Genomic DNA, 18,217 nt, shown 5'->3' with positions numbered 1-18,217 from the left:
TTAGCCATGTATGGGGAACTGTGTCAAACGCTTTTGCAAAATCCAAGTATACTACATCCACAGCCACCCCCCTGTCCAAAGTTTTACGTACCGCCTCCTAAAAAGAAATCAGGTTTGTTTGACAACGTCTGTCTTTCATGAATCCATGCTGTCTGTTGCTTAAAATATTTTTTTCCAGCAAGAACTCATCTATGTGGTCTTTTATTAAACTCTCCAGTATCATCCAGACTATAGAAATTAAACTAATGCCCGTACACACGTGCAGATTATCTGAAGACTTTTGTCTGCAGACTTACCAAAACCATATAATATGAGGTCAAACCTAAACATTTTCAATTTGTATGCAATCCGGCAGGCCCTTGCTCTACATAGAAAAGGTAAGTCTGCAGACAAAAGTCTTCAGATAATCTGCACGTGTGTACGGGGCATAACAGGTTTATAGTTACTTGGCAAAGACTTTGATGCGTTTCTAAATATAGACACCACATTGACCCTACCCCAATCCAGTGGTACTATTCCAGTCCTTAACGAGTCCCTAATAAATCTAACTTAATCCCGGTTGAGGAGTCCCGGGGTTTTAAAGAACCGGCTGATAGGAGGGCAGAGGCTCTGGCCCGCCATATGTTCACTGTGGCTGGTTCGGCACTTTGGCCGGTATTTACTATTGCCCTGGTGTTGCAAAATCTGACCGAGTGGGCTAACCTTTTACGCCGGGGCCTGGAGGGGGAGCAGCTTTCCCCCTGCTTTTGCGGAACTGGTAGACCAGTTGGTCCAGGGGCTGCGGTTTGTCAGTGATGACTCTTTTTGAATGCGGCTCCCTTGGTCTCTAGGCTGTCTATATCAGCAGTGGTCCTTCGGTGTGTTATTTGGCTGAAATGCTGGTCTGCGGACCAGACTTCTAAGAAGGCCTTTTCTGATCTTTCTTTTGTGGGGGATTGCCTGTTTGGAGCTTCCCTGGATGACATCATTAAGGGTCTCGCAGGGGGGAAGGGTACTCTTCTTCCCCAGGCTACCAAGGGCAAGGAGCCCCGTCGTAGATGTGGGCTATTCTTTTTGGCTCATAAGAGGCCTTTTCATCCCTCAGGGTCTCACGACAAGTGATCAATGCCCTTCACGGCCTTCACCGGAGGTTCCAAGCCGACCTGGTCTGACAAGCCATGAGCGGGCTCTTCCAGACCTGCGGACAAGACTTCCTCTGCACGAAGGGGCGCCCTCACCTATATCTGGGGTGGGGGCATGTCTTCGCTGGTTTCCTGGTCCCGTGGACCTCCCTGGTTCAGGACAAGTGGGTCCACAAAGTTATTCAGTCCGGCTACAGATCAAGTTTTGGTCTTATCCTCCGGAAAGGTTCTTTCCCTCCAATCTGCACTTGTCCCCATACCGCTTATGAAGTCTCTTCGCGCAGTAGCAGCGTCCCTACATCATCGGGATTTTCTCGCACAGTCCCTACATCGGGGATTTTCTTGCTTCTATCAACAACAAGGACGCTTGCCTTCACATTCCAATATGTGTCGGTCACCAGCGCTTCCTCTGCTTTGCCGTGGGCGAGGAGCATTATCAGTTTGTGGTGTTACCCTATGGTCTCGCCTTTGCTCCTTGAATCTTCATAAAAGTATTGGCCTCAGTGCTAGCATTGTTGCGTCAGCGGGGGATTGTGGTACTGGGGTACCTGGGCGATCCTCTGTGAGGGGAGTCTCTGACTGCTCTGATGGACAACTTGGAGATTTCTCTGTGAACTCTGAGGGAGTTTGGTTGGTTTCTGGACATCCAGAAGTCTGCTCTGGTTCTGTCCACCGAGTTAGACTATCTGGGTCTGACTTCTGGACTCTGCCAGAGTGTTCCTTCCTCTGGACAAACTGCCAGAAACTGCAAGATGCAATTCAGCAGCTGTTGTCCAGCAGACGGTCATATCTCAGGACTTGCATTCGGGTGCTGGGCCTGATGGTGTCTACCTTCGAGACAGTTCCGTTTGCGCAGTTCCAGATCTCTGGAAAAACATTTTTTTTCTCAAATGGGACAAGGATCCACAGTCTCTAGGCAATCTGATCCTGTTGAGCTAGAGTAGGAGAGGATCCCTGGGCTGGTGGCTTCGTTCTCCGGCACTTCAACAGGGCAAATTTTTCCTTCCCCTGTACTAGACGGTGATCACTACGGATACCAGCGTGTCCGTGTGGAGAGGGGTTCTTGGCACAGATTGTGCTGAGGTGTCAATGTACTGGAACTCCATGCGATCAGACCTTGTCTGGATCATTGGACCAATCGTCTTTAGATGTGTCTGGTACGGTTTCAATTGGACACTGCCACAGCTGTGGCCTATGTCAATCACCAAGGTGGCACAAGCAGCGCTTTGCCTTGAGTACCATAAAGAGCCAGGTTTCAGCCTTGGCAGTTTTATTTCAACATGGCCACACATTCCTTGGTGCGTACTTTTCTCCAGGGAATTCGTCACTTGGCTCCTCTAGTGCTGTTTGGATTGCTGGCGTGGGACCTCAATTTGGTGCTGTCCGTTCTTCAGAACCCTCCCTTCAAAAATGTTTGGGAGATTCCCCCTGCTTTTGTTGTCCCAGAAGGTGGCCTTTTGGGTGGCTATTTCTTCTATGTGCATGGTGTCGGAGCTGACGGTGTTGTCCTGTCATTCACCTTACCTGGTGGTTCACAGCGATAAGGTAGTTCTTCGCCCCTGTCCATCGTCCCTTCCAAAGGTTGTCTTTTTTGCCAACTTTCAAACAGTATGTACAGCTGCTGGTCTGACAGAATCTGGTCTAACCACTGACTGGTTATTGAGGAAGGGATATGCTGGAAAACCAGCATCCGTTCAGAGCTTGCAGCCAGTGGCTGCTCTGTGCAGGGGACATCAATGTACCAAGATTGATTTGGTTGGTACAGTAATCTGTCACTTTTTTTCTTTTTTTTTTTTTTTTCTCCAGCCCACTGGGTTGCAGTATGTAGCGGGCATTCAGGGCTGCTGTTAGAAATCGCGGGGCCCCGAACAGACTACCTGGCAGGCCCCCCCCCAATAAAATATTAAAGATATATATTTAGCTAAAATTACAACAAAATCACTATTATCAGACACAAATATAACATAACTCACATAATTCCTGCTAAATCTAAACAAAAAACAATGTTAAATAAAAAAGATGAGATGGGAAAAATATACAGGCTGGGCAGTTGGAGCTCAGTGATCAGAGAGACAGAGAGAGAGAAACGAAGTTACAGTTTACAAATAAACTCCTGAGCAGAGATAAGTGCTGGGAGGGGGGGCCCACACAAGGGAGGGGGATTAGTGAGGGATGACTGTCTCTTTCTCAACAGATAAAAGCTGATAGCAGGGAGAGGGACAGATCAGATTCAGGTGCTTGAGGAAGATTTCTGTATTTGTTGTCCATCACTAATCCCCCTCTCTGTGTGGGCCCCCCTGTGTGCTCAGGCCCCCTACAACAGGGCTGGTGGTCCCCCCCCCTTATCAGCGGCCCTGCGGGCATTAGTCCCGGTTCACACTGTTGCAATGCCGGAAAGCCTGCGATTCAGTGCTGGTTCCTGCATAGCACCAGAATCGCCCAGTGGTTCACACTGAGATCTGCGAACCGTTGGGTGTGTCAATGTAAAGTTAATGACACCCCCAGATCAGTTGACAGAACACAGTGCGAACTGTGAAAGGATGCAGGTATTGGATCACATAGGTGTGAACACCCATGTGATCCGATTCCAATGCGGACCAAAAATAGGGTTCTGCACCATTTTGGTGCGAATGTGATGAAATTTCAGCCATACAGTTTGTGTGGCTGAAATCGCATCGCACAGACATCGCATATGATCTGCACAGCAATGCGGTGTGAATTGCATGCGCTGTCTGGCATCGCACTAATGTGAACCGGCCCTTATTTGTAAATTTTTGCATCAGCCTAGTGTTTACTTTTGCTGATTTTGTAAATTTTAGGCTCTTATATTTTCACACTGAACTTTCTGTTATGGTAAGAGGAACAATATATAGCATGCTGCTACAGACTGATTACAAACTTGTCAATGTTACAGGAAGTTGCTGGTTCCGTTTTTATCTCTTTTGCAGGGTGTGATCTAGAGTAGAGCTGGACATGGAGCATTAGACAGCTGGCTCTGTTCAGAATTACTGCGTGGTGACTATTTTTTTCCAGGGTGTGTCACCAATTTTTCCAGGGTAACACTTTTTTATAGGACCGAGTGCCTGTGGTGACGACAACTATATGATCTTATTAGGATTGTCACTTTTTTTTACTAAAATACTTTATTTGGCTCTGTAATGGCAAAACCATTTAACTGCATGCCAATTTTAGGATTTACTCACCTGTGTGTTTTTATTGCTAAGAAAGCATAACTGCATAGGTGTCAAGCCAGCCCTATGGTTTCCATCATTTTAAATCCAGAGCAAAAAATTTTATTGTGGAGGTTTTTCTCCGTAACCCTGCGTTTTTGATTTAAAGGAGCACAGTTGTGCAGAAAGAATAGTGCCAAGTTTCAAGTGATTGTAAAGGTCTGTGTTTTTTTTATTTTTTTATATATAAATAACATATTCCTACCTGCTCTGTGCAAGGGTTATGCACAGAGCAGCCCAGATCCTCCTCTTCTGGGGTTCCCCCGGCGTTGCTTCTGGCTCCTCCTCTTCATCGGGTGCCCCCACAGAGAGGCCCATTCCATGGGGCAACACTCCGTCCCGAGTCCTTCTGCTGCGTCCATTAACACAGACAGCAGGACTCGGGGGGGGGGTGCCCCCCCCTCGTGTCACTGGATTTGATTGACCGCTCCTTCTGCTATTAGTCTATGTCTATCCAATGAGGACCCGAGAGAGCGGCTGGAGCTGCTGGGCTTGTCGCTGGAACGTTCTGGTTCAGATAAGAATAACGGGGAGGGGGGGGGGGGGTCTGGAAGGCAGCTGCAACCAAGAAGGTTTTTCACCTTAATGCATAGAATACAATAAGGTGAAAAAAAATTAAATCTTTTTCTTGCCTGCCTTAAATTCCTTCACCCAGCACTTGTTTAATATGTAAAACAAGGTTATATGATTCAAGCAGAAACCTATAAGGTGATAACCACATGTTTTTGTTGTTGCTAAGACATCCACAGTTGATTAGGGATAGATGGCTTTCATCATTCTTCTCTTGCACCTCCTGAATTAGTCGTATTTAGAGAAAACATGCCACATAGGTGTAGTTCATAGTGGTTCCTGTTCACGAAGAACTGGTGGTTATTTTAAACTGATAATAAATATGTGAACAAAGACAATTGCTATCTAATAACTGTAAGGGTTATTCTGGTAAATACCTCTTCATGTTCATAAACCTAAAGCCCACCTTGCATCCTAATTTTAAATGTTAACATTTTAGTCCATTTCTGGTTGTAACTGAGGCTTTTGCATGATATCACTGCATGTATATGGATCTTTCTGCGCTATAAGCCTCTTTGTTCTGTTCTGTTTTTTGTTTGTTCCCTTTTTTCTCTGTAGGACCAAACATTTAAAAATGTTTAACATTTTCAATATCAAAATAGCTTGATGTGAAATGCATCTATTAAAATTACTAAGGAGGTTATGACACACATCTGTTCTTGCTTTTCTACATTGGCCTTGGCTAATGTTTTTAAATGGTTCTGTTCTAAATCTGCTCTTTGATTTTACAGCATAAGAATGACGACCCAAGTAACACTTGAAGATGCCTTGTCTAATGTTGACCTGCTGGAGGAGCTGCCTTTGCCTGACCAGCAACCCTGCATTGAACCACCTCCCTCATCGCTGTTGTATCAGGTATGTTCTAAAGATTCTGCCTTGGTATATAGCTAGGGTCTGCCATCTACTAAATGTAGATAAAAAAAAAATATTTAAATCTGAGCATATGTTAATTACAAAGTTAATTTAGTTATTACGTTAATGTATCTAGCTATTAAGGGCACCCTTTAACCACTTGCTAACCGCAATACTATATACACGGTGGCAGTTTGAGTTGTTATACCGGGACGATACCTGCAGCTACAGGCAACTACTATTCTATATACTTGTGTTACTTATGTTACAAAAGTGCGCTAATCAAGAGAACATAAATGTCCATATAAATAATATCAAGGTGAATCAACAACTTGAAAGGAAGTCCTTTAACATCCAAAAGGAGGTGATACCAAATAAATACAGGCATGTGAACTGGTAAATGATGGGTGTTAAACGTGATGGATAGATGATTTAACCTCTTCCCAGCACACAGTCCAAATACGTGACTAAAACACAATTCTGTGATGACACACAGTGATGTGTGTGGACTCTTACCACATATGAGAGAGATGAACGCATATACTGTGGTATCTGCAAATCAAATTGGCCAGCTAGATGGAACAGGATCCCAACTGGAATGGATGGATCATCAGCTTCTCGGGTGGGGGGATCTATGGGCTTCCAGGGGTGAGAATGCCACCAAGGAGATCACACCAAAAAGTGAATGGGACTGATAGTGCATTACCTCCAAAATTTATTATTAAAACCAAGTAGAAAGACACTTGCATCAATCCAAACGATATACAGCATATATTCAATACAGTCATGGACGCCTGCAGAACGATCCGGGACTTATAGCAGCACGGCTGGCTCCCTCCGACGCATTTCCACTAACAAGTCAGCTTCTGGGACTGGAGATCATATACTATATACTAAATATATATATTCAAAGAATATACCTCGCGCCTAGGAGTACCTAATATAACGTGTATGTGCACTATTAAGTATAAAACGGAGCAGCTGCTATAGGTTATAAAATGGTTAAGTAAAAAAACCCCAAGCTAGATGGGATAATGTAGCACTTGCTAGTAAGAACAGATGCAAATAGGGATAAAATACCAATTAAAAGGCTAATAGCAAAAATAACTAAAATCTATGCCCTTAAAAATGCACAGTGAGACAGTATAAATAAATAAATGACAATATAAATAAATAGGTGTAGTAATAGTGCCAAGTGAAGTCCAAAATAGTTCATAAGTGACTTTGTGATATATAGTCCAAAAAAAGTGCCAGGAAAAGTGCAAGTGCTTGTTGCTGGATCCTCCAATTTTCCAGGAAATCCAATCACAAAGGTGGCTTTCAGAAGAAAGATAAGGTGTAAACTCACCAGATATGTTGGGTCTCAAATGCCATACGACAAAGAGACCAATAGTGCTTTATGACCATTCAGGTCAGGGAAATGGTGACTGCTGGGCTCTGATCCCCCTAGACCGGGATCCTCCACAATAAATGGATCGGGTCCCGAGGTCCTCCAATTCTGATTTAGGGAAAAGAAAAAAGAGGTTCCAGATGGTGCAGTACCATTAAAAATATTTATTGAGGTTTAAAGGCAAAACATGGATAAAAACCGCTACTCGCTGTCCATCGGTAAATGTCTGTAGCGTGGAGAGCGGTTTGCGTTCCAGGCTAGACTTCCGGGTTTGACGGCATGCGTTCCACCTAAATACTATATACTACCTGGCTGCTCAATTACAACATATGTGGCACACTAAATCTAACCAGCTTTTCCCTACCTATCGCACAAGATTTGAGTCCAAGTCAAGCAGATGCAAGGGGTGTCTGTCTTTATGAAATGCAGTCATATCTGTAACGGTTAGTAGTACCCAGAGCGTGCTAAACTTCCGTATGCAAAAAAAAAAAATGGTGTATATATGGTATCTCACAGGCATATTTTCCGTGGGGGTAAACTGCTGACGTATTTTTCCCTGCAATCCCTGTATCACTTAACGCAGTCCATGCACTTTTATTATTTACAGCTGTAACATGCAGTCATGGCCCAAAATGTACTTTTGCCTTTCTCCACCTCCTATCTTTGGTATGATGCAACATGGGTCTATACAGAGACTTTATATCTAACTGCTATGCATCCTTACTGACAGTTTACTTGGAAGTGTACTTCCATAGGGCCTTGCAAAACTGAGGATTGAATGTGGGAGTCCTGACCGGTGAGCTATGGGAGGTGGCATTAGAGGCTGTCCATTCCACATCTTTGACTACCTCTAAGCGTCTTTTTTTTTATTCTATTTTTTACTGAGAGTGCACCACACCCCCCTTGAATTTGTTTAAAATGGGTTTCCTAACGGAACTTGTGTGTCCAAAATGCAGTAGGGGGGATCATGGATCATAGATCATGGAGATGTTGTGGTGTTGCCCAAAATTACATAGATCCTGGGAATTGGGAATGGGCTCAGGCATGTTCGGGATTCCACCTGCCTGATCCTGCCAGGAAGCCAACACTGCTACACGGCTGTGCAGTTGCCTACTGGGAAATGTCCCACTGCCTGTGATTAGCTGTGTGCAGTGTCGGCTTTCTGGCGGGATCGGGCAGGTGGGATCCCAAACACGCCCAAGCTCATCTCTACTGGGGAATCTATTCTCCATACCATAAACCAAACATTTCAAACTACCTTACCTTTGCATCTCAGTGCAACAAAGTAATGCATAATATTTTAATGTAAAAAAGGTGTACAGCGCCAGATACTTTTATTGCATTCATTCTTTCATGAAGTATGGAAAGACTATACAGAGTCCAAAATAGAAGTAAGGGGTGATATGCGCGCTGTCACTTCGGTATACGGTATACGAGGGATAATTGTAATTCTAATCAGCTGTAGTAAATAAATCCCTAATAGATGTCAATTGCAGATGATCAAACTATGAGATTAGGATCCAATCCTACCCCACATGCAGCCAACTCCTAGTATGTTCACTCCATACCAGTATAAATATAAAATAATAGAATGAGTCGGCGCAAGTTAAGGAAAATCTCAAAGAGCGCTTCGACTTGGGCTCCCTAATATCTCTGATATGCTATGATGGGAAACAACATGTCTACAATCCGTATAATTGTGGTCACATATATGAGGGGAGACATTTTTTTTTTTCATATTAAAATCCGAATCTTAAAAGTAATCCAAGACCTAAAACAAATAAAATGTCCGTCTTTCAATAGGTCTAAAATAACAGTTAAAATATAGGATATAAAATATAAAAAAAGCCGCCTTCTGATTCTCAAATAAAAAGATCAAATAAGAGATTAAGGAAAAATGCCAGACAACATCGCATAATCGCTATGAAGCTACTTCAAAATTATTCAATTTTACAATAATCCTAAATCATATAAAGCCACAGATATAGGGAGATCAATCTGATGTTGAAGAGAAAAGTTGCTTTGCATACTAGCTCATCATGAAATACTTTAGAACGAAGCCTCCGCAGTGCTGCCTGCTCACCGGTGACACGGCCAACATGTTCAGCTGTCCTGCTTCATGGTTTGCGTCCTCCGGCCATCTGATTGTTCAGAGGCACGATGACATCACTCCCGCACATGCTCGCGGGAGCCGCTGTTCACGGCACAGGGCTCTGAAGGAACGGCACGGGTGGCCGTTCCTTCAGAACGTATGCGCGGATGACGTCATCGGCTGCATTAAAAGTAAATATTTCCTAAACTGCGCAAGTTTAGGAGATATTTACTGTACCTATAGGTACAAGTTATAAGAGAGGGTTTACAGCCTCTTTAAAGCCTAAGTTTTTAGTAAAAAAAAAAATACGCACAAGGTAGTTCACGCCTTTGATTGCTACATGAATGAAATGTGTGTGTATGATTTTTTTATGCATGTTCTTATGGTAGTAATTTTTTGTAACTCATATACTGTTAATGAACAAATGCCTAATGTTATACATTTGTGTTTTGTAAATTGACAGCCAAATTTTAACACTAACTTTGAAGACCGAAATGCCTTTGTCACTGGCATTGCGAGATACATTGAACAAGCAACTGTCCATTCTAGTATGGTAAGCAAGAACTCTGTTTTTTTTTTTTTTTTTTGGATTATCCGCTACTTTGAATGTTTAAATCGGAGCTATACCATCCTTCATTCCAGAGATGTGGTATCCTTGAGCTCCCAGCTGTAGGCTATGATTTATGTAGGATATTCAGTGTGTCTGTCTATATTATGTCCCACACATTCTTCCTTCTGTGTTAAGACATGCAGGCTATGTTTTGACAGAAGCCAACTATATTTTACATACAAAAGGAGGCCTGTTGATTTTGTTATAGTTCTTTTATGCAAGGTCTTTTCCGTATGTGGGGAACAGCCTGGTTAACTAAATATTTCAAAAGGTACATAGTTTACATAAGGATAATAAAGAACCATGAAATAAGTATTCATTGATGGTAATTAGACTTGACAGGGTATTCATGGGAAATGGTAGCTTGTTTACCTGGTAAACACTAAAGTGACAGTAAAAGGTTATTGGCAGTAATTACAAGTAGGGTCTTTTCACCTTGAGTAACAATAAGATCAATGCTGACTTACAGGTATCAATCGCTAGCTTCTTTCATTGGCTGGGCTGAGATGGTGTCACTCCTGCATAAGCGTGGGATTTCATTCATCTCAGCATTGGCAAAATTGTACAATGAGCTGTGTATGCACAACTCAGTGTACAAGAGTTGACAGGCTGGTATATAACTTTTTATTGCATATCTCTTCTGTATTAAAAAAACCTGCCTGTTCCCTAACTTTATATTTTTTCATGAAGTTCCGCTTTAACCTGCTAGACATACAAGGGCAGGTTAAACTAATTCTCACCCAGGCCAATTCGGACATTTCTCTCCTACATGCAAAAATCCAGTATTTTTTTTTTTTTTTTGCTAGACAATTACTCAGAACCCCAAATATGTTGTGTTGTTTTTTTTTTAGCAGAGACCCTAGAGAATAAAATGGTTGTCATTGCAATTTGTTATGTCACATGGTATTTGCGCAGCGATTTGTCAAACACAATTTTTTTGTGAAAAAAAAAATACACACACACACTGTGTGTATATATAGATCTCAATTTTTTGTAAAATATAAAAGATGAGTAAATATCTAAGGTGTCACGCTTTAAAATTGTGCACATTCATGGAATGGTGCCAAACTGCGGTACTTTAAAATCTACGCATTAAACCTTTTTACAGGTAACCAATTTATAATTCGAGAGAAGGTCTAGTGCTAGAATTATTGCTCGCGCTGTAACGCTCTTGGTGATATTGAATGTGTGGTGCAAACACCGTTTACGTATGCCAGAGTGACCTACGCACGAGGGGACGGGGGCACTTTAAATTTTTTTTTTTCTTTTGTTTTTTATATTTACACTGTCCCCTTTTTATCACTTTTTTTCCTGTCGCAAGAAATTTAAGCATCCCTTTTGATAGAAATAAAGCATGACATGCTCTTTATGGAGAAATCTGGGGTCTATAAGACCCCTGATATCCCCTCTACCCTGAAAAGCATGAGATCAAAAACGTAACTTTGTTGTCACTTCTGGTCTACCAGGATCATAGAGAGGGCTGGGGACCATCTGGTTCTCGGCAAGCTCTGTGGTAATCTGGTGCCGCTGCCGGATTGGCTCTCTAGCTTCCAGATTGAACTGGAGATCCCGGAGAGGCGGCAGTGGGGGGGGGTTTGTCCCCTCCCGCTGCCTATAAAAGCAACCCATCAGCTAATCAGCCGCTAAGATGACTTTTACAATGTAGGGAATCGCCTGCTGAAAAAAAAGAGATCTTTAATGATGCCTGTAGCTGTATTAACCAGATATAGACAACCTCCTATGACGTCATGCGGGCGGGAAGTAGTTAAAGATGTACTGCAAGCAAACTACTAAATACACAGTGGTAAACCTATTAGTTAAATGCCTCGTCTGTCAGAGATTTTGTTGTATTGTCCAGAGATTTTTGTAATTTCTGAGTTTTATGTCTGTTTTGGCAGTAAACACTCGCTGACTGGAGTGGGTAGAGGGTGGCAAGAAAAATGAGCATGGTTTATAAACTTTGTTCTTGCAATATAAGCCAACGATTTGAAATGTCTGCCCATTCTTCGGTCTTCCTTGTTCCTTGAAGAAAAATCTCCACAATAGGACTTAAGCAGCACAAAAAAAAATCAGTCGAGTTTATAACCCTCCCTTGTGCTATCCAAACTAGAAAATAGAAGTTTTGCCTTTAGTTTTGCTTTAAGAAATGGCTTTTTTCTGTATTCATGTTTACTTAGGAAACAATGCTGATAACTTACATTTTTCTAGAAAGTAAGCAGACAATTAACAGGCACATATACAGAACATGACCGTTATGCCATAATATCTGATAAATCAGGCTTAAGTGATACCTGGACAATGTTTGGAGTAAAAAATAATTGAATGTTTTATTCTTGTGTTAGCATTCTAATAGATTTTTCAATAAAGTGATTTGTAATTTCGTAGGCTAAATTACATTTTTTAAGGTCTATTAAAAGCCCCGGATGCTCACATGAATGGTCCTTGTATTGACAGACCTTTCTTTCTGTCAAATAATCTGTATAATAATATGTCGAGTATGCATTTTAGACTGTTGAGTCATACTAAGTGAGAGGGCAACAGACCAGGGGTAAGATTACTCCCTATAAGTTTGTTCCCTTATTTTTATGATTATATTTAAAAAAAAAATAAAGCAAGCAGCTTATCTTGAGACACACATTTAATCATCTTACCATCTGATTCTTCAAATTTTTGCTTTCTGAAGCTTTCTAATGTGGTTTGGTGTGTTAAAATATTTTTTTTCTTTTCATGAAATGCATTTTGTCAGTGGACTGCTGAAAAAATACTGTATTAATTAATTTTGGGCTTTTATAGAATGAAATGCTGGAAGAAGGGCAAGAGTATGCAATTATGCTGTACACATGGAGAAGCTGCTCAAGGGCTATACCACAGGTAATAGTAAACCATGCTTCTAGAGAAATAATAGTAGAACATGCCAGGTCAGAATATTTTTTTATTAAGCTCGATTTAGTGCAGTACTATGTATGTAAAATGCTTACGAGAATGTGAAAGTTACACCAACACTGGACAAGCTAGGTAAATTAAAGAACAGGCAGAATCTTCGATAAAGATGCATTCTTGTATTCAAACATTGACCATATATTGGCTGTCTAAGATACACTTATTTTAAAAGGAACCTGTCTTGGCTTCTCTTTCATGTTGTGACTCCCATCTAGTGTTTAGGGCTGCTGTTTCTAACTCTTTGAAGTGCTGGCATTTCCATGGCAGAACATAACTTTTGTAGCATTATTTACAGTGACTTACTTGCCTCAGTTCAAACAAAGGTTTCACAGAGCGCTATTAGTTGGCCTAAGAGATGTGTGCGATTGTGTTTATTTTACATTGAGCTATGAGGTTGTAAAGAACATGTTTTGCTGTCTGCATTCATTTGCCATATTAAAAGAACCTAAACCTAGAGAATGGAAATATGTACTAAACCAGAATACATAGTGTAAAATGCTGTGAATGAGTCCTTGATCTGTATCCCTGCCATGAAAAACAGGTAGATTTTACTCAGACGTTCTTTCACCATTGGAGAGGCTAGTTTGCAGACTTAGTGGTTGTAAAGGCAGAAGGTTTTTTTTTTATCCTAATGCTTTCTGCAAACAAAGCCAACAGAATACTGGGATGTATAAAAAAGGGGATTCACTCCAGAAATAAAGAGATTCTCCCACTCTACAAGACTCTGGTCCGGCCACATCTGGAGTATGCTGTCCAGTTCTGGGCACCGGTCCTCAGGAAGGATGTGCTGGAACTGGAGAGAGTCCAGAGAAGGGCAACAAAAATAATTAGGGGAATGGAGGACATCAGCTATGAGGAAAGACTACAAGCACTGAACCTATTCTCTCTGGAGAAGAGACGATTGAGGGGGGATATGATATCAATGTATAAATACCGTACTGGTGAGGACCCTAGCATAAGGAACAAACTTTTTAGAGAAAGGGAATACAAGAAGACACATGGCCACTCACTAAAACTAGAGGAAAGGCGGTTTAACCTTAAAATACGTAGGGGTTCTCTTCACTCTAAGAGCAGTAAGGATGTGGAATTCTCTTCCACAAGCAGTCGTATCAGCTGGGAGCATCGATAGTTTCAAAAAACTATTAGATGGGCACCTTAAAGACCACAACATACAGGGGTATACAATGTACTAACACACACACACACACACACACACACACAGGTTGAACTGGATGGACTGATGTCTTTTTTCAACCTCACAAACTATGTAATTATGTAAATTAAGATAAAAAGCCTTCTGTGTGCAGCAGCCCCACTAATACTTACCTGAGGTCCATCTAGATGTTGCAAGAGTGTCTCGGCTGCCCAGTACTCCCATCCTCATTGGCTGAGAAAGCAGCGTGGTGCCATTGGCTCCGTCTGTTGTCAAAGTCAGTCAACCAATGAGGAGAGAAAGGGGGTAGGGCCAGGCCACAGCTCCATGTCTGAATGGACACAGGGAGCTGTGGCTTGGCTTGGGTGCCCCCAAAGCAAGCTGATTGTTTTGGGGGCACTCAACAGGAGGGAAGGGGCCAGGAGCAAGGAAGAAAGACCTGAGAGGAGGATGATCTGGGTTGCTCTGTGCAAAACTACTACACAGAGCAGGTAAGTATGACATGTTTGTTATTTTTAGCAAAAAAAAAAAAAAGACTTTCAGTATCACTTTAAGATTTTAGTAAATCATTCTTTACTGATAAATGGCTTAAGCTGTGTTTTCATTTTTTTTTTTTTATTCATTTATTAATATATATGTGTGTGTGTGTGTGTGTGTGTGTGTGTGTGTGTGTATAATAATAATATATATACACAAACGCTGATTATAATAAGTCTACACACCCCTGTTAAGATGTCGGGTTTCTGTGACGAAAAAAAGAGGCAAAGATATATCATTTCAGAACTTTTTCCATCTTTAATGTGACCTATAAACTGTACAACTCAATTGAAATGCAAACTGAAATCTTTTAGGGGGGGGCAAAGTAAAACTAAAAAACTAAAATAATGTCGTTGCATAAGTGTGCACACCCTCCTATAACTGCAGATGTAGGTGTGTTCAAAATGAGCATTCACATTCAAACTCATGTTAAGCCTAGGTTCACTCTGAGGGCCGGTTTGAAATCCTGTGAGTTCCGCTGAACTCGCATGATTTCAAATCAGCATTTTCAGTCTGACTTCAGGGGCGATTTGAAAGACCTCTGTGCGGGTTCCTGCACAGATGTCTATTGCAATCGCCCCCTAAAGTTGTCAAAAATAGTGCAGATACTACTTTTCGGAATCAGTGCGGCGCCGCAAATCCTGGCAATAGGCTCTGATTTGACATGCAATTTGATATGTCAAATCGGCCTAATGTGAACGTGGGCTTAATAGGAGTCCGTACACACCTGCCATCATTTAACCACTTAAGCCCCGGAAGATTTTACCCCCTTCCTGACCAGGGGGTTTTTCGCGTTTTTTTTTTTTTTTTACTGCGTGACTTTAACGAACAATTGCGCAGTCGTGCAACGCTGTACCTAAACAAATTTGACATCCTTTTTTCCCACAAACAGAGCTTTCTTTTGGTGGTATTTGATCACCTGTGCGATTTTTACTTTTTGCGCTATAAACAAAAAAAGAGCGTAAATTTTGCAAAAACAACAATATTTTTCAAATTTTTTTATATGAAATTCCCCCCCAAAAAAATTTAAAAATCAAAATTTTTTTAAAATTTTTGGCCAATTTGTTTTCTGCTACATATGTTTGGTAAAAAAAATCGCAAAAAGCGTATTTTGATTGGGTTGCGCAAAAGTTATTGTGTTTACTAACTAAGGGAAAGATTTCTGTCATTTTTGGTGTTTTTTTTTTTTTACGCGTAATGGCGGCAATCTGCGTTTTTTTTTTTTTTTTGCGGTACTGCGACATTGCGGCGGACAGATCGGACCCTTGACTGACATTTTTGACACTTTTGGGGTTACCAGTGACATTACTACAGTAATCAGTGCTATACATATGCACTGTTACTGCAAAATGACACTGGTAGTGAAGGGGTTAACTTTATTTGAGAGGGAGGGGTGGTGTGTGTCCCTAGGGGCGTGATTCTTACTGTGATTGGCTGTGGCTTGAGGTGTAGGAACAGTGATCAACGGTCCTACATAGTAGAACCATATGATCACTGTTTCTACACCAGGGAGAATGACAGGCAGCTTGTTTACATCAGCCGCCTGACTTTCTCCCTCTGCTGCGGCGATCGGCGAGTGACCGGCGGACATCGGGTCCGCCGGTCACACGCACGGACTTGCTGGGGAACGAGCCGGGGGTGGGAGCACGCCTCCACGGGCGCGCGCTTGCCCGCTATTGGCTCCCTAGCAAGTGACAGGCTAGTGACGTGTATATATACGTTACTTTGCCTGGCCGGGGCTGACTGCCGACGTATATCGTCATGCGGCGGTCGGCAACCAGTTAAAAGTGCCTCTGATTAACCCCAAATAAAGTTCAGCTGTTCTAGCAGGTCTTTCCTGACATTTTCTTTAGTCTCATCCTACAGCAAAAGCCATGATCAGCAGAGAGCTTCGAAAGCATCAGAGGGATCTCATTGTTAAAAGGTATCAGTCAGGGGAAGGGTAAAAAAGAATTTCCAAGGCATTAGATATACCATGGAACACAGTGAAGACAGTCCTCATCAAGTGGAGAAAATATGGCACAACTGTGACATTACCAGGAACTGGACGTCCCTCCAAAATGAATGAAAAGACAAGAAGAAAACTGGTCGGGGAGGCTGCCAAGAGGTCTACAGTAACATCAAAGGAGCTGCAGGAATACCTGGCATTTACTGGCTTTGTGGTACATGTGACCACAATCTCACATTTTCTTCATATGTCTGGACTATGGAGTAGAGTGGCAAAGGGTAGCCTTTTCTTAAGAAGAAAAACCTTCAAGCCCGATATGAAGTCTCCCAAAAACATGTGGGAAAATGTGTTCTGGTCTGATGAAACCAAGGTTGAACATTTTGGCCATATTTCCAAAAGATATGTTTGGCACAAAAACACTGCACATCACCAAAAGAACACCATACCCATAGTAGTGGCAGCATCATGCTTTGGTGCTGTTTTTCTTCAGCTAAAACAGGGGCCTTATTCAGGGTAGAGGGAAATATGAACAGTTCCATATACCAGTCAATATTGGCACAAAACCTTCAGGCTTCTGCTAGAAAGCTAAAAACAGAGGAACTTCATCTTTCAGCGTTACAAGGACCCAAAGCATACATCCAAATCAACAAAAGAATGGCTTCACCAGAAGAAAATTAAAGTTTCTCTTTTGTTCATCTATGAACACAGCTTTCCATAAATCATAACTAGTGGGTTTTATTGCCTCCTCCAGGAGTAGAACTAGGCAGAACGTTTTGAATCTGTAAGTGGCATAGGTGTTTTTAAGCTGCAAAAAAAAACCCAGGGCCAGTGCGTTCTGAGGACTGGCGTTAGCTGTAAAAATGTCTGACGCTGCTAAACGTTGCTTATACAGTGTTAAGCCACGTCATACCTTGTTTGTTTGTTTTTTTTTTTTTTGTTTTGTTTTTTAATGTGAAAATCAGGTTCATATGGGAGCCCATTGATTTGAATGGAAGTCGCATCCAACATTGTACCCCTACCCATTCACCCCAAAAAAGACAGTGTAGTGTAAATAATGACAAGAGATGGTTTTGAGAAGTCCTTTATTAAAAATCTTCCTCCGGTCTTCTCCGCTGCCAATCTGGTCTCCTGTGATTATGCCAGCTCCGCTCTTTGCGGCTTCTTGTATAGCAGTAGGACATGGCCACCCGGTGATGTCACACGGAGACCCCGCCCCCTTGTGTCATGCCTCGTCAGACGACGACACAAGGGGGGCGTTGTCTCCAGGTAACGTCACAGGGTGGCCGCGCCCCACGGCTATATAAGAAGCCGCAAAGAGCAGAGCCGGCATAATCACTGGAGACATCGTCGGAGGAGGACCGGATTGGCAGCGGAGAAGACCGGAGGCAGATTTTTAATAAAGGACTTCTCAAAACTGTCTCGTGTCATTATTTACACTACACTGCCTTTTTTGGGATAAATGGGTAGGAGTACAATGTAGTGATCGACCGATTATCAGTTTTTCGTTCCTGATACCGATATTTTGGCCAATGCCTATCGGTATTGGCTGATATTTTTGTGCATTTAAAATTTTTTTTTTTTTTTTTTTTTACAGGTACTTTTGCGGAGAGATTTGGGGGTCTAAAAGATCCCAAACCCCTCCTCTGCACTTAAAAGCATTCAAAAACGCCAAGTTTGGCTGTTTTGAATGCTGTCATTTTTTTAAATCTGGCGCCAAACAGTACCCGGAAGTGATGTCACTCATGACATCACTTCTAGGTTTTTGCATTTAGAC

General features: G+C 42.1%; 1 protein-coding gene across 2 annotated transcripts in view; it reads left to right on the top strand.

Annotated features, from left to right (window-relative positions):
* The window catches only part of CYFIP1 (cytoplasmic FMR1 interacting protein 1), a 235,650-nt gene that overhangs the window by 38,472 nt on the left and 178,961 nt on the right, over positions 1-18,217 (top strand). For both annotated transcript variants that reach the window (XM_082244824.1, XM_082244823.1), the window contains exons 2-4: positions 5,653-5,776; positions 9,719-9,808; positions 12,659-12,736. In XM_082244824.1, coding sequence (XP_082100950.1) covers positions 5,660-5,776; positions 9,719-9,808; positions 12,659-12,736 — 285 coding nt within the window. In that variant the 5' untranslated portion in view covers positions 5,653-5,659. The remainder of the gene's footprint in view (positions 1-5,652; positions 5,777-9,718; positions 9,809-12,658; positions 12,737-18,217) is intronic.

Source organism: Pelophylax lessonae (genome assembly GCF_965119305.1).
Source record: "Pelophylax lessonae genome assembly, chromosome: 2".
In the NCBI taxonomy this organism is placed as follows: domain Eukaryota; kingdom Metazoa; phylum Chordata; class Amphibia; order Anura; family Ranidae; genus Pelophylax; species Pelophylax lessonae.
The sequence above is the reverse complement of the archived record's forward strand: the minus strand, read 5'-3'. Positions and strand labels throughout refer to the sequence as shown.